We start from the raw sequence: 26670 nt of genomic DNA, 5'->3' as shown, positions 1-26670 counted from the left end.
TTTCCGTGCGGTTCCCGGAGGTTCCCGGAGGTTTTTGTCAGTCTCCCTACCTGCAACCTCCGGAAACCGCACGGAAACCTTGGGTGGGGCGCAAAGTCTCCAGAGGTTTCCGTTCAGGTTTTCTAAGTGGAACAGGGGCATAAGTGTCAAATATTACTCGATAATACTTCTGTGAAGAATCTTGGAACGTTTTAGGTTAAAGTTTGGATTTTGGCATTCTTGCCAACCCGTCACAAATCCACCATGTAAACAAGATCTCATAAACCTCTAAGGATTGCTCTAACCCTTGCAAAATTCAGCTATAACTCAAAAGGATACCTTGAACGATAACAAGGTATAATAGACATGAAAGAAGAAAATAATAACCATCCAGTTTATTAAGCAAAATCTTCAAGGAAATTGTTTCATCATCCCCTATCTGCATTGTTATGTTTCACAGAGTATTTGTTTCAAATAGAGTTTAGTAAAATAAGCATGAACTTGAAAGTACGTATATCAACTAGTGTTTTGAAAAATAAGCATTGAATTCTGCCCTGCCAATCTTATTAGACAAGTGCATTGATGTCTAAGTATCTCTCTTGACATGTCAACACCTTTAGTTTTTATAAGACTTTTCAAAAGTGCCCTAAAGTGAGACATACCCCAGATTTTACAGTACTTTAGGCTTTCTCTGTGGTATTTCAGATCAGTACAATTTTTGTTTTTGTCTTGCAGTGATTGATCTTCTGGAAGCCCTGAACATCACCAGATCGATAAAGGGAGTGAGCAGAAGCAAAGGTGTTGAACCAGGGGACCTGGCTTGGAAATTCCGTAAGCGAGTGCCAAACCTCACACTGCCACGCGACTATGCCATCTACTTCCTCACCTCCATGCAGGGCTCCATTGGCTTTCACTTTGTGGCAAAACAGAGCAAGAACTCTGAGGGGTCAGTCATCTCCTTCACCTCTCCCACCACCACCAAGAAGGATGGGCATCCGCTTTTGCAGCTCACGTCCAGCACCAGAAGCAACGAGCTGCGGCTGGATTACCGAACTGTACACAACATGGAGCCAGCATCTGTCGTCTTTCCTGGAGGGACCCCCTTTGGCAATGGGCAGTGGGGCAGGGTGGCCTTCAATCTGGAGTCCCAGAGAATAACACTCCTCATTGACTGTGAGGAAGACATTGTATTTGAGAAGAACATGGACGATAATGCCATCAGTCTGATTCTCCCCATCGATTTGGAGATTCACTTCTCCGGCACGGAGGGAGGAGGCAGCAAGTTCACGGTAATAGTGGTTCCAAGCCTCTCGCTTATGTTCCCTCAACAAGAATTCTGATATCCTCTTTGGTCATAGACCTATCTGGATAACTGGATGATAAAATATGTATTCCGCAATCTTGGTAAACAGATGATCCATTGATAGTGGGGAAATCAATCTGTCCATTAGTCCTACAGTAAACACAGACATTGGAAAGGAAGGCGCAGCATTGGGAGTTTGGGAGCCAGGATTCCTCAAGCACCTGTGCCAGTTCACCCTGAGCATGCTAATCTGACCATTCAAACACATCCCACAGTTCTGTGAAATCTGGCCAGTCTACCTTTCGATATCCTAATTAACCCATGTACTTTCACATGGGTGTAAATGCCATCACAAAAAACATCTCTCCAATAGTTTCCCTATCACTGACTTGAGGTTCACTGGTCTATAGTTCCCTGGATTTGCTCTACTTCCTTTCTTAAAAAAAGGAACAACAATGGCCACTGTCCAGTCCTCTGGGATCTCGCCTGCGGCTGAAGAAGAAACAAAGGTCCTCATCAATGCCCCCCACAATCTCCTCTCTTGCCTCCATCAATATCCTGGGATAGATCCCACTAGGTCCTGTTCTTAACTCTGCGGAGATCCCTCAAAGAGAGTGCGGACCTTGTTTTTCTCCATTCCAGCCCAGGGGTTGCCCTCCTGAATGTGGTGACCTTGCAGTGCCTGTACAAAGGGCAAAACCTCGCTCATGATGAAGCCCGCTAACTGCCCGCTAACTGCCTCTGGTTTAACGCACAAAGGCGTTTGGGCTCAACCACCGCTCCCTATCGAATTACCACAAGGCCAGGCACAACTCATACATTCCGTGGGGACAGAGGCAATAAATCACCCCGAGGAAAGTGCTCTCACTGCCTGATGTCTGAACTCATTCTCACACGTCCCTGAAGATGCTGACATTATCGTTATCAAGGTGTTGAGCATTAGCCCCTTCCCTGAAGGCACCAGCCCCCATCCCAAACCTCGTCTTTAAATGTATCAGCGGCTGCCCCATCCCTCTCTGGAAGGTACAGCCCCCACTATAGGCTCTCCTGACGATACAGTCCCCACTATACGCTCTCCAAAAGATACAGCCCACTATATGTTCTCCTGAAGATACAGCCCCCACAAAATACCTGCACACCCACCTCCGCCCCACCCTCCCCAGCATCAAAGGTTTCAGTTCCTGCCCCACTTCTCTCCGGATGGCACCAGCCCCCATTCGAACCCTCCCTAAAGGTACGATCCACCACTATACCCTCCCCTTGAAGCCACAGCCCATTTCAGCTGCCTATGAAGACACAAGCCCTCACTAGAACCCCCACCAAGACATTGGGATGGGGCATTGAGAGTATAAGGAAAATAATCCTTTTCAACTGGCGACAACATCCAGGATGGAAAAGCATAAGAGGCTTCCGCCTGACCATCAGACTGACACTGTTCACTCAGAATAACACTGTTCCTCTGGGTTGTCTGGGTTAGGTGAATGTTCTGATTTTACACTGCTGTCTGTTCATTCCGGTTCACTGTCAGAGCGAGCGCGTGCTGCCCTGGGCCTGCCGTCAGGCTGTGGCTCTCTCTGTCTCAGGGTTTGCTCTTACACTGCGCTCTCTGTCTGCTGCAGGGACACTGGCAGACGGCGGAGATCTCGCCGAGTGGGTTTGTTCACCGCCCGTGGCACTGCGATAACCTGCCAGGTAGGGAGGGCATGTCTGTCCCCCAACAGGGGGGCGCCAGGCTCAGGGGTAAGGTGCGATCAAATGAGGGACCCGCCAGCGAGGGGTAAGGAGTGAAGGAGGGCAAAGGGGTGAGGAAGGAGTGTGGGGGTGAGGGAGAGGTAAGGGGTGAGGGAGAAGACACGAAGCTGAAGGAGAGGTAAGGGGTGAGGGAGCAAAGGTGTGAGGGAAGGGTAAGGGGATGATGGAGAGGGTGAGGGGGAGTTGGGGTGTGGGGGGAGAGGGGTGAGGGAGGGGCAAGGGGGTGAGGGAGGAATGTTGGGGTGTGGGAGGGGGTGAGGAATGGGTAATACGGTGGGCCGCAGTAGATGAGGAAGGGGCGAGGGTGAGGCAGCGGTAAGGGGTTGAAGGTGGGGCATGGAGAGGTAAGGGAAGGGAGCGGAGGTGGAGGGATGAGGGATTAATGGAGGAGCACTGGGTGCGTGGGGGGTGAAGGAGGGAGTGGGGCAGCATGTGGTGTGCATTTGGGGGGGAGGGGGCAATGATGGAGTTAGTGCAAAGAGTTAACATGGGGAGGAGGGGGTGTGCAGAGAGTGTGGGAGAATGGCCAGGATTAGCGAGAGGAGCACGAGTGTTAGGGGAGGGGGGGAAGGGAGAGTGCAAGATGGGAGAGGCATTGGTTGCCTGGAGGGGGCAAGAGCCCAAATGAGGAGTGTGCGAGCAAGCATTGGGTTAGTGAGGGACGGGGCTGGAGGCAGGTGGGTGGTCACTGAGTACATGTGGAGGACTGGATGTCTGTGGTGGAGAAGGAGGCTGAGGATGTGAAGTAATGTGATGGAGTGATGGACTGTGTGTGAGGGGTGAGTGAGAGCGGAGAAGGGAAGTAAGCGAGGGGAGAGCGTGCATGGGGAGTTTTGTGAATATATGAGAAGGTGTATAGGAAGGAACTGCAGATAGTGGTTTCAACCAAAGATAGACACAAAAAGCTGGAGCAACTCAGCGGATCAGACAGCATCTTTGCAGCAACATACAGCAGAGATGCTATCTGACCTGCTGAGCTTCTCCAGATTTTTGTGTCTATGTGGAGAAGGTGGGGGATATAAGGAATGAAGTGTATTGAGCTGTCTGCATTCTTAACAAGGGCAGCTCACACATCACCAAGGCAAGGCGGCAGGACTAGGGGCACTGAATCATGGATGTCTTGACCCATGTCTCTTCCAGGGCAGCTCCCACTGGGACATTGGGTGTGGTGGGAAGAACGCTGGTCTCCAACTTTACATTAGAGTTTTTCTCATCACTCTCTAAATGGATTGCAGATCAAAGATATTCCCAGACCTAGAACTCCCTTAATACCGTTCCATCGAACGCTTCCAGAGCAGCGAGGGGTTCGAACCTGAGTTGCTCTGCTAGTCTGAGCATAGGTGCATGGGTAGTTTGGTGCTAATGATGATCCCCTGCTCCTTGCCAAGGACTTTCCCTATGGAGCCCTCAGTGATCTAGGCTTGATGACCAACTTTTGAAAACTAACATGCTAGTTTCTGCTGATTACAATAGGATCATAGAAACAATCAACGCAGAGATAGGCCCTTCAGCCCATCGTGGCTGCACTGACCATCAAACAATAATCCTATCCTAACCCATTTTAGCCATCCCACATTTCCATCAACTCTCCACAGATTTTACCACTCTTGTACACACCAAGGGCAATGTACAGCGGCCAATTTACCTGCCAACCCAAAAATTGTCGGGGTGTGAGAGGAAGCTGGAGCACCAGGAATCTCTACTTTAGGAGCCCAGGCTCCAAGTCATTGTTGACCTATTTAATGAATCAAACATTGGACCTTGCACCTACCGTCCCCAAGGCCAGGGTTTTACACCAATAAAGTCCTGCGGTGCAGCCCTGCCCTTTGACAACGAGTGCCCATGACAATGGAAAATATGGACCACTTCTCACATCGTCAACAGGGGCAGAATTGGTGATGAAATTCACCACTGCATCCTGTATACCATTTGAGGAAAGCACCAATGAAGATCAGGACCTCAAACCCAGCATAGTTTGCTCGGAGGTTGTGAATCTAGTCCATCGGTACACATCTGAGATGTTGGCTTCCACATTGGCATCTACTGATAATACTATCTTTGCAGATATCACCAGACTATTAGCAGGTTTAAATGAACCAAAAGCAGCTTCTTCTGCCAGGCCCACATCCCTAGTATTGAGGATCCCAGTATATGTAACCCAGCTCCGACAGATAAGTCACAATGGGCCAACATCATAACTCCTGGAAAGGTTACGGCAATAGGTGATCAGGGGAAGAGACAGTATATGTCAGGGAGGTTCTCAATTGGGGGAAAAAACCCACAACATCTCCATTGAGTTATGAGAATCCTTGACATTGATCAATCATTATGTCTGAGGAAGGGTCTCGACCCGAAATGTCCTCTCCAGAGACACTGCCTGTCCCGCTGAGTTCGGCCAGCTTTTTATGTCTATTATGGTGGAACATCTGTCAGGGTACGGAGAAAGTTGAATCTCTTCTTTTGGAGCACATGGGAATCCGTTGGAAATGGGACAAAGCGCCCATATCTCCCGTACTACTGAGTCAAGCATCTTCTGCCCCATCTGTGCCAGAGTCTGTGGATCATCTTGATCAGCAATCCCAGACTACATAGTAGTGGAAGTAATTCATCCTTGACCCCAAGGGACTGCCTGAGTAAAATAACATGTAGGACCACCCAGTGCGGGGAAATTATGGCAACGTGATTTGCGTTGTTTAGGTTAGCAAGGAATTCCGTGCAGTCCTCTGGGCCCACTGCTAACAGCAGGCCCGTTGTTAACAGTAGTGGTATTTAGTGCTGAAAGTGATCACAATATACCCATATGCCATACCCGTATTTTTTACAAATACTCATCTTAGTATTATCACGCTGAATAATCTGTGATTAAAAATGACAAATGTAACTGTCCAAAGTTACACAGTGCATGATCCTTTAATAGCAACCGTACATTTACCTAGCAAGTAGCTATTATCCAGAATAAAGTGGCTGTAATTTCACACCAAGGAAGGTAAGCTGTTGTCGATGGAAGGCTGCAGGAGGGTGGGTGAGTGGGACTAGCTAGATTGGTCTTGCACAGAGCCCGCATGGATTAAAGACTGGATAACATCCCACCTCCCTCAAACATTTCTGTGAGCTGAAATATTTTGAATTCCTCCATAAAAATTCCGTCTGACTTGCCGAGTACCTTCAGCATTTCATTTATATTTCAACATCCTTTTGCACCTGTGACTGAATTCTCCCATATCCTGATTAAACAGATTCTTAAATGACCTTTCCTTGAACAAAACATGACAGTCGTTCATTGAATCAATGTTACTCTGAATAAGCCGTCACTATCAATGACAACATGGTGAATGATCCTTGACCTGATTAAACAGTCTCTCGGTAGAGTTAAGAGAATGATAAGAGTATTTAATTGTCATAAGCAATTATACTTTTACTTGTTCCAGGCCCATTTACAAAATAACACACAAATAAATAAACAATAATTAACAATGAAACAAAGTTACAAAGTAATCGGTATAATTAGTGACTATACTTCTTCTTTGAGTCCGTTGTAATCTCAGATGTCGTTCTGCCAGTATCTGGCGCAGGTCACAGCTGGTCGGGTCGGTTCAGCCAGGTCCTGGGGGCTGCACTGGGGGGCATCGTCACACTCCAGTAGGTGGGACATTGTCTGTACTGCTCCACAGCTGCATGTGTCTTCTGCCTGGTAGTTCTATGCTTTCATAAGTGCTTTGCATAAGTGACTATACTATGATGTTTGTGTTGTTCAGTTTATGACTCTGTTGACTGGTTTTGTACATGTTCAAGATGATTTGGTATTTCTTTCTCAGATTCCTTACCTTTGCCTTATTCTTTGGCCGAGGAGCGTTATTCTGATTCAGACGAGGAATTTCAGTTCAATGAGGATGTTTCCACTCATTCAATGTCCTTGTCTGATGTCAGTCAGGATGGTCAGCAGCAGAATGATGCTGAGGCTTCACTGTTGACCCATAATCTAAAACCCAGAAGCCAAGAGCAGCGACTAGAGAGGTTGGAGGAGATGGTGACCTCGCTCAGCAGAATGCTGGACATGGTCAAAGCTCAGGTAGGTGAAAGCCAAGCTCAAAGGTACAAGTAACCTACAACGAAATATGCAGTTTCAATACATTTCCCCAGACTCTCCCTGGGTACAGTTCCCCACACACTGCCATTCCCGGGGATCAGATCCCTAAACCATGATCACATTAAATGGTGCTGCTGGCTCGAAGGGACAAATGGCCTACTCCTGCACCTAATGTCTATTGTCTATTGTCTATTGTCAAACATTGGCTCTCCCTGGGGCACAGTTCCCCAGACGCTCCTTGGGGTACAGTTTCCCAGATACTGACTCCCTGGGCCACAGTTCCCCAGACGCTCCTTGGGTACACTTTCGTGGACACCAGTGTTTCCATGCTGCAGTCACTGTCAATGCTGACACTCGTCGGGGTATAATTCCACAGACCTTGACTGGGAGGGCTGCACAGTAACACTAGTGCTATCTTTCACTGGGATACGATTCTCTGAGCCACTGCCACAGGCTGGTTGTGCAAAAGGGCTGTTACAATTTCACATTCCCTACCCATCTCATGCATTGCAAACATATGTCAGTGCCCTGGGTAGACTTCAGGAAGCTGCGGCCGATACTCGATTAGAAACATAGAAAATAGGTGCAGGAGTAGGCCATTCGGCCCTTCGAGCCTGCACCGCCATTCAATATGATCATGGCTGATCATCCAACTCAGTATCCTCTACCTGACTTCTCTCCATACCCCCTGATACCTTTAGCCACAAGGGCCACATCTAACTTCCTCTTATACATAGCCAATGAACTGGCCTCAACTACCTCCTGTGGCAGAGAATTCCACAGATTCACCACTCTCTGTGTGAAAAATGGTTTTCTCATCTCGGTCTTAAAAGATTTCCCCCTTATCCTTAAACTCTGACCCCTTGTCCTGGACTTCCCCAACATCGGGAACAATCTTCCTGCATCTAGCCTGTCCAACCCCTTAAGAATTTTGTAAGTTTCTATAAGATCCCCCCTCGATCTTCTAAATTCGAGCGAGTACAAGCCGAGTTTATCCAGTCTTTCTTCATATGAAAGTCCTGACATCCCAGGAATCAGTCTGGGATTGAAGAACTATAAAGTGAGCTCCAATTTTAGCTTTTGATTACTGGACCCTGCTGTGAATGATGACTCTGGGTGATAAGGCTGAGTTCTGAATCAGTTGTTTTCTTGCTGGCTTCTTCACTTTTCTTTCCTGTGGACTTGGATTTGACAAGTGGTTCTGAAACCAAGTCCCCCAGCAGTGACACCGGTGGGCGGCTGCATCTCCTCCTGATCCTGGCTCCATCAAGTGACCTCTTCTCCCACCCCTGTGACCCCAGTGAAAGGTCATGCTTCCAAATGACTTTGACCACGGAAAGACACTTTGCCATCCCATTTATGTTCATACGTCACAGGAGCAGAATTAGGCCATCAAGTCTACTCCACCATTCAATCATGGCTGATCTACCTTTCCCTCTCAACCCCATTCTCCTGCCTTCCCCCCCATAGCCGCTGACACCCGTACTAATCAAGAATTTCTCAATCTCCGCCTTAAAAATATCCATTGACTTGGCCTCCACGGCCTTCTGCGACACTGTATTCCATTTGTAACTTTGGCGATAGTTCACACCTCCTCAAAGTCATGATCCCAACAAGTGTCTGCACATCCTTCTGCCCAGGCCCCAGCAAGATCTGCTCCTCCCAGGTCTGGGTTTGTAATGCATTGCCTTCCTCTCCTGTTTAGAATTCCGACCTGCTGCTCCGTGTCAAGCACCTTGAGGCGTGCGAATGCAGGAAGGCCGTGTGCTCTTGGCAGGGAAGGCAGTACGAGGACGGCCAGTCGTGGGTCCGAGACCCCTGCAACACCTGTGCCTGCACCAAGGGGGAGATACAGTGCTCAAAGCAGAGTGCCAGCCCCTCCTGTCAGAGTAAGTAGTAAATAGTGGGTCGAGGTGTGCGCTGCCCCTTACGCCACCTCAAGGATAGGATTCACTTCAAGGTTATTAATTATGTAGCATCACATTGAAGATGCAGAACAGAAACATTCATGCCAGTCTGGTATTTTGCTCCACTGTGAGCTGCCTCAAATCGCAATTCTATCAGCATTACTCCCTGCTCTGCTCCATTCTCCCTCAAATGCTTCTCTGAATACTTTTTCAATACATCTGTGCTATTTGCCTCAGTCACTTGCTGCATCTGCCAGCTCACATTCTCACCATCCTCAAGGTAAGGATGTTCCTTCCAAATGCTGCATTCAAAGTTTGCTGACCATTCGGTATAGCCTTTCGTCTTGCTCATCCATACAAGTACAACTATTCTTAAACTTCTCTATCATACTGTTTCATTATTTCTACTACTGTTAGGTCACCTTCTCAGCTTTCGCTTTTTAAGAGAAGATATCCAGACTGTGCCATACTTCCAGGAGCATCCTTGTAATTCTTCTTTCCACTTCTGCAATCTTCTACACCCTGTCTATGATGTGGACACCAGAAATGTACACAGCACTCCACGTGTGGTCTAACTCAGGTCTGTTACCAGTTTACTTTAACTCCTTGTGTAGTAAGGAACTGCAGATGCTGGTTTAAACTGAAGATAGACACAAAAATTTGGAGTAACTCAGCGGGACAGGCAGCATCTCTGGAGAGAAGGAATGGGTGACGTTTTGGGTTGAGACTCTTCTTCAGACTGGTTAGTGATAAGGGAAACGAGAGATATAGACGATGCTGTGGAGGTATAAAGAACAATGAATAAAAGATATGTAAAAAAGTAACGATAATAAAGGAAACAGGCCGTTGTTAGCTGTTTGTAGAGTGAAAACGAGAAGCTAGTGCGACTTGGGTGGAGGAGGGATAGAGAGGGAATGCCGTGGCTACCTGAAGTTAGAGAAAATCAATAGTCATACCACTGGGCTGTGAGCTGCCCAAGCGAAATATGAGATGTTGTTCCTCCAATTTGCATTTAGCTTCACTCTAACAATGGAGGAGACCTGGGACTGTGTAGAAATGGGAAGGAGAATTAAAGTGTCCGGCAACTTGGAGATCAGGTGGGTTCAGGCGGGTTGAGCGAAGGTGTTCGGCGAAACGATCGTTACTCCAGCTTTTTGTGTTTACACTTTACCTCCTTGACTTGGTCTCTCCGTCTCTTTAGCCTTGAGAACATAGGGCATACCAGCATAGTGGTCTGTGCGCCCACACACTCACACAATGCTCTGCCATGCATTCAATCATGGCTGATATTCAACCTCGTCTCCATTTCTCTGCACTGTCCGTTATCCCTTGATTTATTTGTTGCAACGATTTGTTGACTTTCAGTGGCAAGTGTACAAGGATATCCAGTTCCCTTTACTCAATCTGTCACCATTCAAAAAAATCTTCTGTTTCGTGCTGCACAGTAGATATTTTCCCAATTTCCCACGGGATATATTGTATTTGCCATGTTCTCGCCCACTCAGTTTGTCTATTTCCCCCTGAAGCCTCTTTACACACCCACCCCACTCACAACTCACTCTGGTTCTGTGCCATCTACAAACTTGGAAATGTGACTTTGGTCCACCTAGCCAACTGACTGATATATATCGTGAACATCCAGGGCCAGAGCACAACCTGAGAAAGATCTGTTTATTCCCACCCTTTTGCTCAACCCATGTCATTATGTTGCTCTCCTCTCCCACTCCCCCTCCCATTCAGTGCTTTCAGATCTTGTTAACCAGCCTCCTGCACGAGACGTCATTGAAATGTCTTTGGCAAACCAAATACACCACAACCACTTCTTCTGTCTCGTCTATTTTACTGAACACATCCTCAGAGAGCTGCAGCAGTTACTGAAAGGGTAAATAGAAGTTAAAACTATCAGATATGGCAGGGTAGAGGACCGTTCCAGCTCTGAATCAGTAGCTTGCGCCTCCAAGTCTCATTTAGGATGTAAACCCGTAAACCAGGCTCACGCTCCCAGTACAGGACTGAGGGAGTCCTGCCCTCCGAAGAGCACATTGGGTCGCTCTGTGGTATCAGAGGTGGCGTTTTTCAGGTGAGGCATTGATCCACATTCTCACTTCCCTTCCAGGCAGGGAGGTTAGGGAACCTGTGCTCCACACCCAGTAATTTGTTCTTGTCCCTTCTCTCAGCAGCCGTGGGCTATCTGAACATTCTGCTTCCTTCCTAGATCCCTGTGCGAGCAACCCATGCAAGAATGGGGGTGTCTGCCAACCTCTCACCTCTGACTCCGCGATACAACATTCAGGGTTTACATGCAACTGCCCAGGGACATCGACAGGGCGCTTGTGTGAAGATCACTTGGTCCAGGTAAGGGAATTGTTCATGGAAATGTCTGAAAGTATTCGTCTTTGTAGAGAATAGTAAACATACACTGACAGTCAATACACTGAGAATATTGGAACTAGAGGGTGGCCCCATCATAGTCTCGTCATCTAGCCTTGAGGTGCATCCCTCTAGGACCCAAACATCACCACTGTGGTCCATCCTTTTTCAGTACCCTCCAACAAGACCTTCGTTGTCCTATTTCCTCATAAAAGGCCTATCCCTCTTGACCCAAGCTCCCTTAAACCCCTTTTTCACGGGGCGACTTGACGCAAGTTAACCAAAGTTGAACATTGTGGGAACCTCTTGCGATAACCGTACGGCATTCGTGGACCACCGTGGCGCTAACGGCAGGTACTCGTGTTACTTGGTGACTCGGAAGAAAATTCAAACAACCTTGAATTTCTCCAAGAGTGACTTGTACACTTGTGGTTGAATATTGCAACATTATATGCACGTAGTGGCCAGTGCGATATCCGTACTGACTCTTGCGTGTACCGTGGGAACTCCTGCGAATGGTGAACCCGGAAGCTGGACAGAGGGGACAGAAGGTGAGTAAAAATTGTCTTCTGTGGGATTGAATTTAAAAAATAAAGATTTGAATCCGCATATGGACATCAACTTATTCATGAGTTATGTTAATGTGATTCAAGAAAATAACTATAATCTTTAAAAGGGACTTTACTGAAAGGTCCCGCATTTTTATGGTCCGTGAGAAATTTTTCACATGTATTTCTTTGAGAGATACAGCTCGGAGTCCTCGCCGACCAGCGATCGATGCCTTTCCGAAGCAGGGTCCGGAACGCTACCAATCAATGTTCTCCAGAGACCCGTGTAAAGGAGTGAACTGCACATGCTGGTTTAAAACGAAGACAGACACAAAAAGCTGGAGTAACTCAGCGAGTCAAGCAGCATCTCTGGAGAAAAATAGGTGATGTTTCGGGACGAGACACATCTTCAGACTCAATTCCGATTAGGATGTCTGAAGAAGGGTTCCGATTCGAATCGCCACCTATTCTTTTTCAACAGAGATGCTGCCTGACACGCTGACTTACTCCAGCTTTTTATGTTTTTCTTCCCAGATCTGACTTACCTGCTGGGTTACACCAACATTTTGTGTCCGTGTTCGCTATGAACATTGAATTATTTAATTTTAGGTAACTTACACTCTCTCTCTCTCTCTCCCTCCCCCCCCCACCCCCCCCCCCCCCCCCCCCCCCCCCCCCCCCCCCCCCCCCCAGTAAATGTCGGTTAACCAGTCCAAGGTTTGCAACGCTGGTTCCCTCTTGGGATCACACTATCCCTAGCCAACAATTGGCATATCAGGGAACCAAATATAGACATAAAGTGCTGGAGTGATTCAGTGGGTCAGGCAGCATCTCTGGAGGAAAGGGTTAGGCGACATTTCGGGTCAGGACCCCTCTTCAAAATACCCTGCTGAGGTCATCTGTTGTTGGCCCTGATTTGACCCGGTCTTTTCTTGCTTCCAGTTCCCCCCTACAATCATCCCGAAGAAGGGTCCCGACCAAAAATGGAATCTATTCCTTTTCTCCAGAGATGCTGCTTGGCCCGCTGAGTTACTCCAGCATTTTTTGTCTAACTTGCTGATTCAGACAGTTTTTGATTTACTCTGAAACACACGTTGGAAATTTAAACTTGGGCGCAACTAACATCGTCTTACTACCGTGGGAACTCTTTAACTCAGCGGGAAGGCAGCAGTTAATTGTTGCTCCCTTCAGTTTCCCAGGGGGTCGGGACGGGACTGGAGTTGGGAGGGAAAGGTGGGGGAGTCGAGGGAGAGGAGGGGGAGACAGATGGGGGTGTCTTCATTTACTGGCGGCGGGTGTCTGTCACTGAAACAGGCAGGTGAGATTTCACATCCACCTTGTGTGTGCCTCTCTCTCTCTCCCTCCCTCCCCTCACACAGGCTGAGAGACTCTGCCTCTGTGAGTGTACGTCTATTTCTCCCCCTCTCCCACACACAGTAAAGACCGAGTAACTGTGCTCACTCCATCTGTGTCTCCCACATACACAGTAAAACTCTGCTTTGTGTGTGTATATACCAATTCAACCAAGGGAGGATATTTATAGTGTGTGAAAAAAAAAAGTGACATCATTTGTGCCACGTGATGATTTAATTACACTTGACAGTATACAATGTCATTCAAGATTTAACGGGAAAGCTCGGGAGACGGACAAGTCACTCGCACAAATAACAGAAATGCCGAGTACCGTGGGAACTCTTTGTCTACCCCCCCGTTATATCGTGTGATATCGTGCTCGACCACGACCACTTCACTCTGGCTACATCTTGCGTCAAGTCGCCCCGTGAAAAAGGCCTATTAGTTTAGTTTAGAGATACAGTGCGGAAACAGGCCCTTCGGCCCGCCGAGTCCGCGCTGACCAGCAATCCCCGCACATTAACACTATCCTACACACACTAGGGACAATTTACACATACACCAAGCCAATTAACCTACAAACTTGTACGTCTTTGATATGTGGGAGGAAACCGAATATCTCGGAGAAAACCCACGCGGTCACGGAGAGAACATACAAACTCCGAACAACAGATATCCCATAGTCGGGATCGAACCCGGGTCACCGGCGCCGCACGTGCTGTCCCACTTAGGAAACCTGAATGGGAACCTCTGGAGACTTTGCGCCCCACCCAAGGTTTCCATGTGGTTCCTGGAGGTTTTTGTCAGTCTCCCTACCTGCTTCCACTACCTGCAACCTCCGGCAACCACCTGCAACCTCCAGGAACCGCACGGAAACCTTGGGTGGGGCGCAAAGTCTCCAGAGGTTTCCGTTCAGGTTTCCTAAGTGGGACAGGGGCTTAAAAGGCAGCAACTCTACCGCTGCACCACCATGCTGCTCTATTGAAGCCCATCTCTCTTCCAAATCTTCCAAATCACTCATGGGTTTAATTTTGATTATTATTATTTTATGATATTCTATTATTATATTATATTATATTATATTATATTATATTATAAGATGTTTTATTAGACCCAGGGGCCAGGTAGGTCCAGATATTTTAATGCCTTAGTGCAGGGCGTTTCTCGTGACCATTTGGCAGATAAACCGTTTGATGCTCCCTGGTTGGCTCTGCAGGTTTGTACTTTGCCTCGGGTTGAAGGTCGTTGCAACGACGGACACAGTGCTCCTACACAACGCTGGTTTTACAGCAGCTGCTCGGGTGTGTGCGAAGAGTTTAATTACAGTGGCTGTAGCGGCAACAGCAACAACTTTGCAACCGGTGAGGAATGCAGGAAGAGGTGCGAGGTCGGAGCTTGCTGCTACCGGCACCCTCAATTGTCCGACGTCCCGATTGGTTACGACCACGAGGGCTACGATCGCTATGGTTATAACGTATCCAGCCTGGACCGGAATGGAAGGAAAGTGGTGGCCTTTAACCCCGTGCGGTCTGGGCCTGCACTCTTTGGTCCAAACGGGCAGATCTTCAGCGGCCTGAGCGACGGGCGAGAGTTCGACAAGTACGGATTTGACAGGCAGGGATACGACCGCGATGGGTTTCACAGGGACACTGGGTTTAATCTCACTGGCTACAACAAGAAGGGGGAGCACGACGCGAGGGCAGAGTTTGATGCAACAGGATTCAACGCGGACGGTTACAACCGTGCCCAGTTTAACTGCGTTGGGATCAACCGAGAGGGTTTCAACTATCTCGGGTTCTCTGCAGCCTATACCTATCACTGTGAATATCTGCCAACCTCTCACTGCCAGGCTCTCAACAGAGGTAAGCCGGGGAGAGAGGTGGTCAGCTTCAGGCCTGGCCAGCGGTGTGAGGATGTCCAGTGCAGCCAGGGCTGTGGTTGTACCTTCCATGGCCGCTCCTACCGCTTCGGAGAGTCCTTCGAGTACAGCTGCGAGATCTGCGTCTGCAGCTACACTGGGGTAATCGAGTGCAACTGTCGGCACGTCAGCCAGCGCAAGGAGATCCGCGACATGATGGCTGAGGAAATGATGGTTTACCAGGCAGCAATACGCGATCTCTACTTCAAACAGGGTAAGCTCCAGTCTCTACTACACATGCTGCCTGTCATCTGTGGGCACGTACTGTTAGTTAATTTACAACACACGCCTTCTCTTGCATGACCAACATTTAATGGCAGCCCCAAATTTCCCACAGTTCATGAGCCACTGCTTTCTGTGTGATGAAGGTGCTACCTTGAAACTTGGTGCAGCCATTTCAATGTTTTTGACAAAACGATGATAAAGGAACTGCAATTCTGGTTGCAAGCCAGGATGGTGGGTGGGACATGGAGGAGGTGGTGATCTCGCTGTATTAGTGCTTTTCTTTCTCAAGATGGCAGAGACCACAGGTTTACACAGTACTATCAAAGTCTTGGTGAATAACAGTAGATTTTGAGGCTGGAACATACTGCAATCAGCAAGGAGTGATTATGCAGGGATGAGTGAGGTGCCAGATATGTGGGCTCTTTCTTATATGCTCTTTTCAGTTTTGTTAAAGTTGCACTTGTCCAGCCAAGTGGAGAATAATCCCAAGCATCCGTGCTGTGTTTTAAGTTGGTGGAAAGCCTCTGGGGAGTATATTTGTCCAGAATACTGCACATGTACAAATGCAATGGCGTTGTGCTTTCTGAGGGAATGTTGATAGAGCTGTGTCCGGTCCCTGACCTTTTGAACCTGCTCGTGTGTATACAATTACAAGTGCAGTGTTCACATGGATGCACGATGCCCTGTTCCACATCAGATGGTTCACCAAGCTGCATCCTCTCAGCTCCAGGTAAAACATTGCATGGCATTGTCAGGAGAAGAGCGGAAGAGTTCTCTTGGCTAACATTCACCTCACAATTGACGTCATTAATATATACACTGTCGCTCAACAACCATGCGGGTAGGTGAAACTAGTATCCACAGTTTCACCAATAAGATGGTTCCCCCTCCTTTCCCTTCAGCCCACACTGACATCCCATCACCTCGCCCTAGCCCAAAATTGCTTTATCGTCTCAAGCAAACTGGTTGGTGCATCCCCTGACAGTGAATCCAATGGAGATGTGTCATCACAACATTCATAGAGACATACGTCATGGAAGCAGGCCCTTCAGCCCAACTTGCCCATGCTAGAGCAAACTACCCCATCTACATTAGTCCCACCTGCCAAAATTCTTAAGGGGTTGGACAGGCTAGATGCAGGAGATTGTTCCCGATGTTGGGGAAGTCCAGTACAAGGGGTCACAGTTTAAGGATAAGGGGGAATTCTTTTAGGACCGAGATGAGAAAAACATTTTTCACACAGAGAGTGGTGAATCTCTGGAATTCTCTGCCACAAGGCCAGTTCATTGGCTATATTTAAGAGGGAGTTAGATGTGGCCCTTGGGGCTAAAGGGATCAGGGGGTATGGAGAAAAGGCAGGTACAGGATACTGAGTTGGATGATCAGCCATGATCATATTGAATGGCGGTGCAGGCTCGAAGGGCTGAATGGCCTCCTCCTGCACCCATTTTCTATGTTTCTATGCCTGTGATTGGCCCATATCCCTCTTAACCTTTCCTATCCATGTATCTGTGACAAATGTCTTTTAAATGTTGTTATAGCTTCTGCTTCAACTACCTCCACCTCCACATACCCACCACGCTCTGTGTGCAAAGATTGCCCCTCAAGGAGGGACTAGCAAAAGTCATCTTCTAAAATGATTTAATCCAAAGCCACTTGTTACTAGGGTGCTTCATTTGGAGAATATTTAGATCATTGAAATTCCTTCCCTGGTTACATTTGCTCAAGCATGACAAGATCAAGTGAACCATTCGGTTGTTGTTTAGAGACACCTTTTTGTGGCCAAATTGGCAACATGCTTCAAACATTGCAGAGATGTCTATGCACCATTGGCTGTGAGGAGCTGTCTTGTCATGGGGAGATAAAGGCACAAATGAAACATTGTTAACACTTCCTTGTGGTCCAACAGGTATCTGGGAAGAGTTTGCCAAGCTGAAAGCAGAGTACTCGCCACAAGCCAATGGACTGTCCACCTTCCTGCCATGGCACCGTTACTTCCTCCGAATGGTGGAACGAGAACTGCAGAAGATATCATGTGACATCAGCATCCCATATTTCGAGTGGACCATTGACGCAGGTTCGATGGAAAGCTCGACTGCTTGGCAGGGAAACGTCTTTGGGGCTAACGGAGAGCCTGAGACAGACTGCGTGTCCCATCACCCTTTCCAGCAGTACAGTGAATGGGTGCCTTGCCTCCGTCGTCACTTCAACTCTTCCATCATTCTTCCAGACGCAATCAACATTCAGTTGATATTAGCAGAACAAGACTTTAGCCAGTTTTCCATTCAAATGGAAGCCATCTCAGGGCTCTTCCATCTCTGGGTTGGTGGCCACATGGCCTCACCTTTCAGTCCCTATGATCCAATATTTCTGTCCCATTATGCGTTTATAGATAAGCTGTGGAGTCACTGGCAAGACCGCAGCCCCACTGGTCTGCCCCGTTACCCATGTGAGTTCCGATACGTGAAGTTGAAGCCGTTCGACATTGCCCCGGATGACCTGTTGTTATCTCAGCAGCAGCTTTGCACGGTGTACGTGCCAGTCACACTCGGTGCCCCTTGCAACTATACTCACTCCAATTCTCTCCACCGTGACCAGGATGGCTATGATGGGAAAGGTTTTGATCAAGATGCGCAACCAGACACACACAGAGTTTACGATATTCATGGGTATGATTGGCAGGGCTATGATCGCAGCGGCTTCGACCGGGCTGGCTGGGATTGCAATGGTTACGGCAGAGACCATTTCAATCGGGATGGTTTTGACATCGAAGGATTTGATGTTTCAGGATACAATCGGTATGGATTCAATCGGTCTCTGGTCACATCATTTGGAATGAGGAAAGATGAGACCTACCTGCCTTACGTTAAGGTGGAAGTTATCGAGTCATTCTTTGATGGTGGCTATAACACTTATGGATACAACAAGTTTGGCTTGGATAAGAATGGGTTTGACATGTTTGGTTTCGATGAGAAGGGGTATGATAAAGACAACTGCAATTATTTCTTCCGAGGCCCTCATCACATGAGATTCTACTTCTTTGTCCAGCAGCAGCTGTACATGGCAAACACTGAGCTGCTGCTCAATATTAAACGTATCTGCCCCCCAGTAACCCCACTCCCAGATTGGTGGCTTGTCCACAACTGGGTGACCACTGATCAGCACGACACGATCACCCTCATCCGGCACATTGAGCAGAAGTGGGTTTCGCATCATCCTTTTGACAGCGGATATATCCCCAACATATCCTCAGTGAAAGACGATGGCCTCTGGCTTCCTGTGACCCCCGACCTCAGGTAGGGATAGAGAATATGTAGTTCATTATTTAACAAGCACTTGTTACTATGTACTTATTTAACTATGGTCCCAGTACAGTACTTTTAATGAAGGTGGTGTGATTTAGTTTAGTGTACATCCGGGCCCTTTGGCCCACCGAGTCCTTGCCGACCAGCACACTAACACTCCCCTACACACCAGGGACAATTCACAATTTCACCAAGCCAATTAGCCTACAAACCTGTGCTTCTTTGGAGTGTGGGAGGATACCCGGGGAAAGCCACGCAGGTCACGGGGAGAACGTACAAACTCCATACAGACAGCACCCATAGTCGGGATCAAACCCGGGTCTCTGGCATTGTAAGGCAGCAACTCTATCGCTGCGCCACCGTGCCGAGATGGTCTCCTTTCATCCAGGATATTTCACCACGGCTCACAACCAGCAGAAACCCACATTCTCTATTCTCCGTATCACTCCATTATTTAGTTCCATTAAAACTCCTCTAAGTTTTGTTGCAGTGGGCATAATGCCTGTGATTTAGGTTTATCCTCAAAACTGGATTTCCCTCTCTCAGAACTCAAGCTGGGGTATCCATGTCTCTGCGCTCTGGATTTAATGTGCTTTATATAATAAGACCCGAACTGCACACTATCTCTGAAGGTGGCCTCCCAATACTTGTAGATGGATTCATCCTTACACTGACTATCCATGGGATAGTATCTGTACTTTGGGGTGTAATCACTTGTCCAGGCACTAATTGCATCCAAAGTTGTATTTGCATTGAGAAGCAAATTTGTCTTTTGCCATATTTTTATTTGCATTCTGTCAGTTCCCAACTCTATTATGCATTAGTCCACTTGAAAAGCATATTCAAATCTAATTGAATTTTTGTTTTTAAATCTATGATATTTTTAAGAGTAGCAATCAAATGTTTTTTTTTATTTAATCTTAGATCAGAAAGTTATTTCTCCCCCTTTAGGTAAACTTTAGTTTAGCTTAGAGGTACAGCACGGATACAAGCCCTTCGGCCCATCGAGTCCGCACCGACCAGCGACCCCCGTACACTAGCACTATCCTACACACTAGGGACAATTTACAATCGTTACCAAAGCCAATTAACCTTTAAACCTGCAAGTCTTTGGAGTATGAGAGGAAACCGGATTACCCGTAGAAACCCCACGCAAGTCACGGGGAGAACATACAAATTCCGTTCAGCCAGCATGATCAAACCCGGCCTCTGAAATTGTAAGGCCAGCAACTCTACCACTGCACACCATGCCGTCAGCTGATTTAACATTATTTAACATTATTGATTTAACATTACTGAAAACTATTTTATAAAGCTATAAAAACACTAATTGTGAGTTAACTTCAGATGCAGAAATGTGCTCTTTAGTCACATGCTCAAAACAACCAACATTTTTTTTATAGTTCCTGGATGTACTGTAAAAGTTCACAATTAACAGGGCCTCACTCTGTAATGTCTCCAGTACAGCTTAGTTTGTGCCCAGGTCCATCATTAGAACCCACACTACACTTACTGCAGGCTGTGACTAGGGTTCGGCTGGTGCCGGCCTGCAGTGCAGTATTTATTAAACTAAAGCAAAAGACTGCAGAATGTTGGTTGGCACGGAACATGATTTATCCTTAAAAATGTCACTATCTTTTACACTGTTTGAATTTATTTTGGATGGATTGTGTAAATACTGTGAACTGCAGAAATCTTGCCTCTATGCCCCTATATAGATAAAACACACAACGCTGTTTGATTTTTATGGTTTATCTGTTCTACTCTCCTAAATGTAAAACTGCTGCTATGCCTATAGTAAACTAACTTCTGTTTCACCCTTCAATCCTTCAAGTTTTAACTTTATCTAGCTCATAACTAAACAGTACTTTGATTTTTAAATCCTCATCCATGTAGTCCAATCATTCTATGGCCTTGTCTCCCTAACCTCTCTAAGATCTTGTGGTTCTCCGGTTTGCTTCAGATAATTAGGAATTAGTCCACCCTTTGACAGCCATTTCCTTGCTGTCCACACCTCAGCCTTTCTACGGGTTACCTTGCCGCCTTCATTAACTATCTTTTCCTCCATAAAATACTCCTTAATATCTATTTCCTTGACTAGTCATGTGGTCATCTGTCCCCGTATCATTTTTATGTACCTCAATGTCATGTTTTGTTTGGTAATACTCCTGTGAAACACTAAGGGACATTTTACCATGTTAAAGATACTTTATAAACGCTTGTTGGTGCTATTATTGTTGTTTTAGCTATCAGTACTTGAACTGATTATAATTTGTGATACAAAATTCTGAGACCCAACTCATCCCCTACTAACAATTATGCCCATATATGTTAATCCCATCTGCCTGCAAGATGCTCATTTCCTACCCAAGAACCTGTCAAATTTAATTTAAAATGCTGTAATGGTACCTGCCTCTCCCAATTCCTCTGGCAGCTAGCACTATATAACCACCATCCTCTATGTAAAATAACTTTCTCCTCTTTTAAATTTCCCCCCCTCACATTAAACCTGTGCCCTCCAGTTTTAGATTTTTAGAACAAGACTGAACTATCATCCCTATTTGCAGCACATTATTTTATAACCTTGATGTCGTAACCCCTCAGTTCCCATATTTAACCCCATGGCTCTCAGTGTTCATGTTCATAACTCATAGGAGCAGAGTTAGGCCATTTGGCCCATCAAGTCTATTCTGCCATTCATTCATGGCTGATCTATCTTTCCCTCTCAACCCCATCCTCCTGCCTTCTTCCCGTAACCCCGACACTATTACTAATCACGAATGTTCGTGCACAGGGCGATGATGTGAACCTTTCTCTGCTTTGTTGACCTCTCCCTTGTCTGCTATCTCTTGCCTCCTAGGTTTTGTTTCGAGCTGCATTGGTATTCGGGCTGCCCGATGGGCACTCAGCCAGTCAGCTGCCCTGACCTGTGCCAGCACACGGAGTGCCCGGGGTTCCCAAACTCGGAGTGCCGGGTCCACCGCTGCGGAGCCTGCTTCAGCGAGTGGTACGATCGTGCGACAGGCCGCCATGTCATGTGTCAGGGTCGGTTACTAGCACTTCCCAGTCAATCTCTTCACGTTGCCTGCTCGCTGGGTTTATAATTTGGGGCCGGGTTATGGCTGGACTGAGGGGAGCGAGGGAGGGGAAGGGGGGGCAAGAATGGCTCTAAAGAGGTATGTATAGGAAGGAGCTGCAGATGCTGGTTTAAGCCAAAGACAGACACAAAATGCTGGAGTAACTCAGTAGGACAGGCAGCATCTCCGAAGAAAAGGAATGGGTGACGTTTCGGATCACTGTTACTTTTTTGCATTCATTTGTTCTATATCTCTCTACATCACTGTTTGTATCTCTCATTTCCCTTTCCTCTGACTAGTCTGAGGAAGGGTTTCAACCCGAAACATCACCCATTCCATTTCTCCAGAGATGCTGCCGGTCCCACTGAGTTGCTCCAGCATTTTGTGATTATCTTCGGAACTAATGAGGAATTGTTTTGGGCTATGGGGAGGAGAGACAAACTGTTGGTTTGGGCCACAGGAAGGGAGAAGTTGATTTTCCACATTTACGTATGACGTAGAAGGAAGGCATTTGGCCAGCCAACGTCGTCTCCCAGAGCAACCACACCAATCATATCCCCCCTCTTACTTTCCTGTAACCTGATCTGCCACACATGCCCATTGACACCTCTCTATTCCACCAACGTTACTTACACTTGGAGTGATTTGCTGTGGCCTGTTGACCTACCAACCAGCATGTCTTGGGATGTGAGAGGGATTTGGAGTACATGGGGAGACCCGTGTAAGCACAAGTGCCAACTCCACACAACACTGGAGGTCAGCATCAAAGCCAGGGCACGGGGGTTATGAGGCAACTGCACCATCAGTAGCACCACTCTGCTACCTATTTGAGCAGGTGAAGCGGCGGCTCAGAGGTGAGGTGAAGAGACTGTGTTGGGCTGGGATGGTCAGGCAGGAGATCGGTCTGTGTTTGTACAAAGGAACTGGACTGCATAGTGGAGAGGGGCTATGTAGGTCTCCAGGGAGGGGGTGGCTGTGGAGGGAAAGGAGAGGATGCAGTGGAGTGATTGTGTCGGACAGTGGAAAGAGATAGGGCTGTGGTGAGGAGAGTGGCAATGTCGGGCTGTGGGGAGACAAGGGTCTGTGTTGATTGCAGGGAAGGAAGGGGCTATGTTAGAGGGGCTGTGGGTAAGGGAGGGGCTGCATTGAGCTATAAAGGGCGGGGTTGAACCAGGCTGTGTTTGCGCATTCACTTTGATTTCTGTGGTTGATATAATGTGAGAGGATTGGAGGGCTGTGCGTGAAACTTAATACTGATGGTTGGTATCTGAGCATATCCAGTTCTCTCCACCATCACTCTCGCTGGTTTCTTTTCACTTTGGGACATACAGTTGCAATCACTTTTGGCTTTCTCCAGCCAAAGCTTGGCATTTGCCTCTGGACTTGGACGATACTGATCACAACATCCTGATGGAATTGGCTGTGGAGCATTTTGGTTTTGCAAACTCCCCAAGTTTGTGTCACACATTGCCGTCCCCCTGGTAATCCCAACATCAAGCCTTGTATCAGGATAATTATTGGATCCAGCCTCCTACAATAGCACACGAGGGAATGGATGCATAGACTCAGGGAAATAATTTGGGCAGCTTCTTGCTAATATGTTCTGCATTTGAATCATTTTTGCTTGAATGTATTGACTGATACTAATATTAATCTTCTTTTGCAGCTTTAGCTGCGTTATGTACCAGTTTTTTTTCATTTCTCTCTCCATCTAATCACCCCTTGATCCCAGAATGTTCCCCCCATTATTTAGCTCATAGCTCACTCTGTTGCATGTTTGCTCGTTGTCTTTATGACTTCTTTCTTCATTTCAGGTTGTATAGATGAAATGGGCATGAGTCACGTGGATGGTTCGAGCTGGCAGTCTGGATGCCAGCTGTGTATATGCCAAGGTGGTGCCGTGTCTTGTTCCAAACTGCGCTGTCCAGACCCTGGGACCTGCCAGCATCCAGCCCCGGACCCAAGTCAATGCTGTTCTTCTTGTGATGGTACAGCCTGCTCCCCATCCACTGCTCCCTGAAACTAACTCAGTCTAGTTACAATGTAAACTTTCAAAGGGGTATCAAAACCAAAAGGTAACAGGCACACACGGTGAGATCCAAGATAACCCAGCTTCTCCTCTCCGTTAGAAACTTTCTCCATAAACTTCACACTCTCATTCATCTCTTAACCACTCTATCCCTGGACTGTAACTACAAGGAACTGGAACTTATACCGCCTTGTCTATGTTCTGCTGTGTATTCAGATTCAGATTCAATTTTAATTGTCATTGTCAGTGTACAGTACAGAGACAACGAAATGCCTCTACACTCCCTTCCATTTCTCTGCCATAGCTTGCAACCTGCCTCCTCCCATCAACCCAGAGTGTCTCTGCACTTATCCAGATTAAAAATCCAGGAAGAGAGCTCATGAGAGTGGCAGAGGCAAGGGGGTTAGTAGAGCAGGGAGATCAGGGGGTATAAAATTGTCGGGTGTTGGGAGGGAGCATAGGAACTACGAGAGTCGTAAAGGGGAGCTGTGATCTAGGAGAGAAGTAGATGAAACGTAAATTGAAAAGGGAATAACATGGGCAATTAAAGATAGAAAAATTAAATTGGAGATGGGTGTGTTGTTGAAAGGAATGGATGCATTGGAGCAATGGATGAAAACATTGGATAAATTTACCATTTTACAAATGGACCAAGGGGTAATGATCTCAGTACAGCAATTTAGAAGATGCAGCAATGCATTGAGTTTAGAGCTTTCTTCTGTAAATTGATAGAATGGAGCAAGGTTTTAATTTGTTATTTTAATCCTAACAAAGTAACATGATGATCAGAAGAAAGGGAATAATTATCAGATATTTCAGGGTTGGGGTGGCTCATTATGTGAAATAATTTACCAGCTATCTTCTTCCTGTTAAAGGTTGTAGGTATAATGGGCAAACTTTTCAGAATGGAGATTCGGTTATCGTTGATACTTGCACATCCTGCGTGTGCCTGGTGAGTGAACGAGACAGAGCCGGTACAGTCAAGGGAAGGGGAAAAGAATCAGGTCTCCAGGTGAGGGGGGTGAGAGAGTTAGCAGCTTTGGCAGAGGGAGAGAGAGTCAGGTTTCCAGGGGAAGGGGAGAGAGAGAGTCACGCCTTCAGGAGGAAAAGGAGGGTCAGTGCTTTGGAGGAGGGGAAGGGCAAGACACAAATTCAGGAAGCAAGGACGAGACAGACCTTCAGGGGTGTGTGAGGGAGAGTCAGAGTTTCAGGAGAGAATCGGTCCTTCAGGGGAGGGTGGAGGGATTTAGCACCTTGAGGAGAGGGAGAGAAAGAGAGTCATGAACTTCAGAGGAGGAGAAAGGAAAGTCAGCATCTTCAGAGGACAGTGGAGAAAGTCCGAACTTTCTAGGGGGGGGGGGGGGGGGGGGGGGGGGGGAAACCAACAGCTTCAAAAGAGAGTTGGCATCTTTCACATAAGGCTGGGATGATGAAAATGTGTAATGGGTTATTGGGAGGTAGTTGTACTCTTGAGTTTGAATCTGTGGTGAAGCCCGTGGCTGATGAGATGCATCACCTTCCTTTGAAGAATGGAGATATATCCTGTGCCTCAGTGCAGTGCCCGACCCTCAGCTGTAAGGATGTTGTGCAGAGACCAGGATCCTGCTGCCCACAATGCGTTCAAGGTAAGTGGCGGGAGACAGGACTTGGTGTTAATCTGTTTAGTGTGTGTGCCTTCGATTTACACTTGTTAATCCCAAATCGTGGCTATCAATTGGGTGGGACCCTTCAAAGATTATAGTTGTCTCTGGGAATGTGGGTGATGCTGAGAACAAGAGAGCAGGCAGCAAGGAGAAAGGGGTATTCAGTGGGATAAGATGTTTTCATATTTCCTCATTTAACAGCATCAGCCTAGACTAATTACACCATTGATATTTAAATGTTGTTAAGTGCAGAAAAGACAAGCAAGATTGTCTGCATAGAACAGTTGCGCTGATTAATTAGTAATTCTTGGTGAAATACAGAGTCATACTACAATGTGGAAAACATGCTCTTCGGCCCAACTTGTCCATGCCGACCAAGATGCTCCATATAAGCTAGTCCTATTTGGCCCGTATCGCTCTAAACCTTTAAGAAGGAACTGCAGATGCTGGAAAATCGAAGGTACATAAAAATGCTGGAAAAACTCAGTGGGTGCAGCAGCATCTATGGAGCGAAAAAAATAGGCAATGTTTCGGACCAGAACCCTTCTTCAGACTGATGGGGGGTGGCGGGGAGAAGAAAGGAAAAAGGAGGAGGAGGAGGCGGAGGGAAGACAGCCTGAGGGCTGAGGAAGGGGAGGAGACAGCAAGGGCTAAAAAAATTGGGAGAATTCAATGTTCATGCCCGCAGGATGCAGGCTCCCCAAGCGGAATATGAGGTGCTGTTCCTCTAATTTCCGGTGTTGCTCATTCTGGCCATGGAGGAGACCCCGGACAGAGAGGTCGGACAGGGAATGGGAGGGGGAGTTGAAGTGCTGAGCCACCGGGAGGTCAGGTAGGTTCTTGCGGACCGAGCGGAGGTGTTCGGCGAAACGATCGCCCAGCCTCCGCTTAGTTTCACCAATGTAGATCAGCTGACATCTAGAGCAGCGGATGCAATAGATGAGGTTGGAGGAGATACAAGTGAACCTCTGTCGCACCTGGAATGACTGCTTGGGTCCTTGAATGGAGTCGAGGGAGGAGGTAAAGGGACAGGTGTTGCATCTCTTGCGATTGCAACGGAAAGTGCCCGGGGAGGGGGTGGTACGGGAGGGAAGGGAAGAATTGACAAGGGAATTACGGAGGGAGCAGTCTTTGCGGAAGGCAGGCATGGGGGGAGATGGGAAGATGTGGCGAG

General features: G+C 47.3%; 1 protein-coding gene across 1 annotated transcript in view; it reads left to right on the top strand.

Moving 5' to 3' along the window:
* The window catches only part of kcp (kielin cysteine rich BMP regulator), a 110586-nt gene that overhangs the window by 14356 nt on the left and 69560 nt on the right, over positions 1 to 26670 (top strand). The window contains exons 2-12 of the mRNA XM_055653236.1: positions 715 to 1268; positions 2902 to 2974; positions 6850 to 7103; positions 8827 to 9010; positions 11244 to 11383; positions 14516 to 15431; positions 17352 to 18738; positions 21608 to 21792; positions 23639 to 23812; positions 24729 to 24805; positions 25382 to 25478. Of these exons, the coding sequence (XP_055509211.1) occupies positions 715 to 1268; positions 2902 to 2974; positions 6850 to 7103; positions 8827 to 9010; positions 11244 to 11383; positions 14516 to 15431; positions 17352 to 18738; positions 21608 to 21792; positions 23639 to 23812; positions 24729 to 24805; positions 25382 to 25478 (4041 nt within the window). The remainder of the gene's footprint in view (positions 1 to 714; positions 1269 to 2901; positions 2975 to 6849; positions 7104 to 8826; positions 9011 to 11243; positions 11384 to 14515; positions 15432 to 17351; positions 18739 to 21607; positions 21793 to 23638; positions 23813 to 24728; positions 24806 to 25381; positions 25479 to 26670) is intronic.

This window comes from Leucoraja erinacea, chromosome 22, assembly GCF_028641065.1.
Source record: "Leucoraja erinacea ecotype New England chromosome 22, Leri_hhj_1, whole genome shotgun sequence".
Lineage (NCBI taxonomy): Eukaryota > Metazoa > Chordata > Chondrichthyes > Rajiformes > Rajidae > Leucoraja > Leucoraja erinaceus.
The sequence above is the reverse complement of the archived record's forward strand: the minus strand, read 5'-3'. Positions and strand labels throughout refer to the sequence as shown.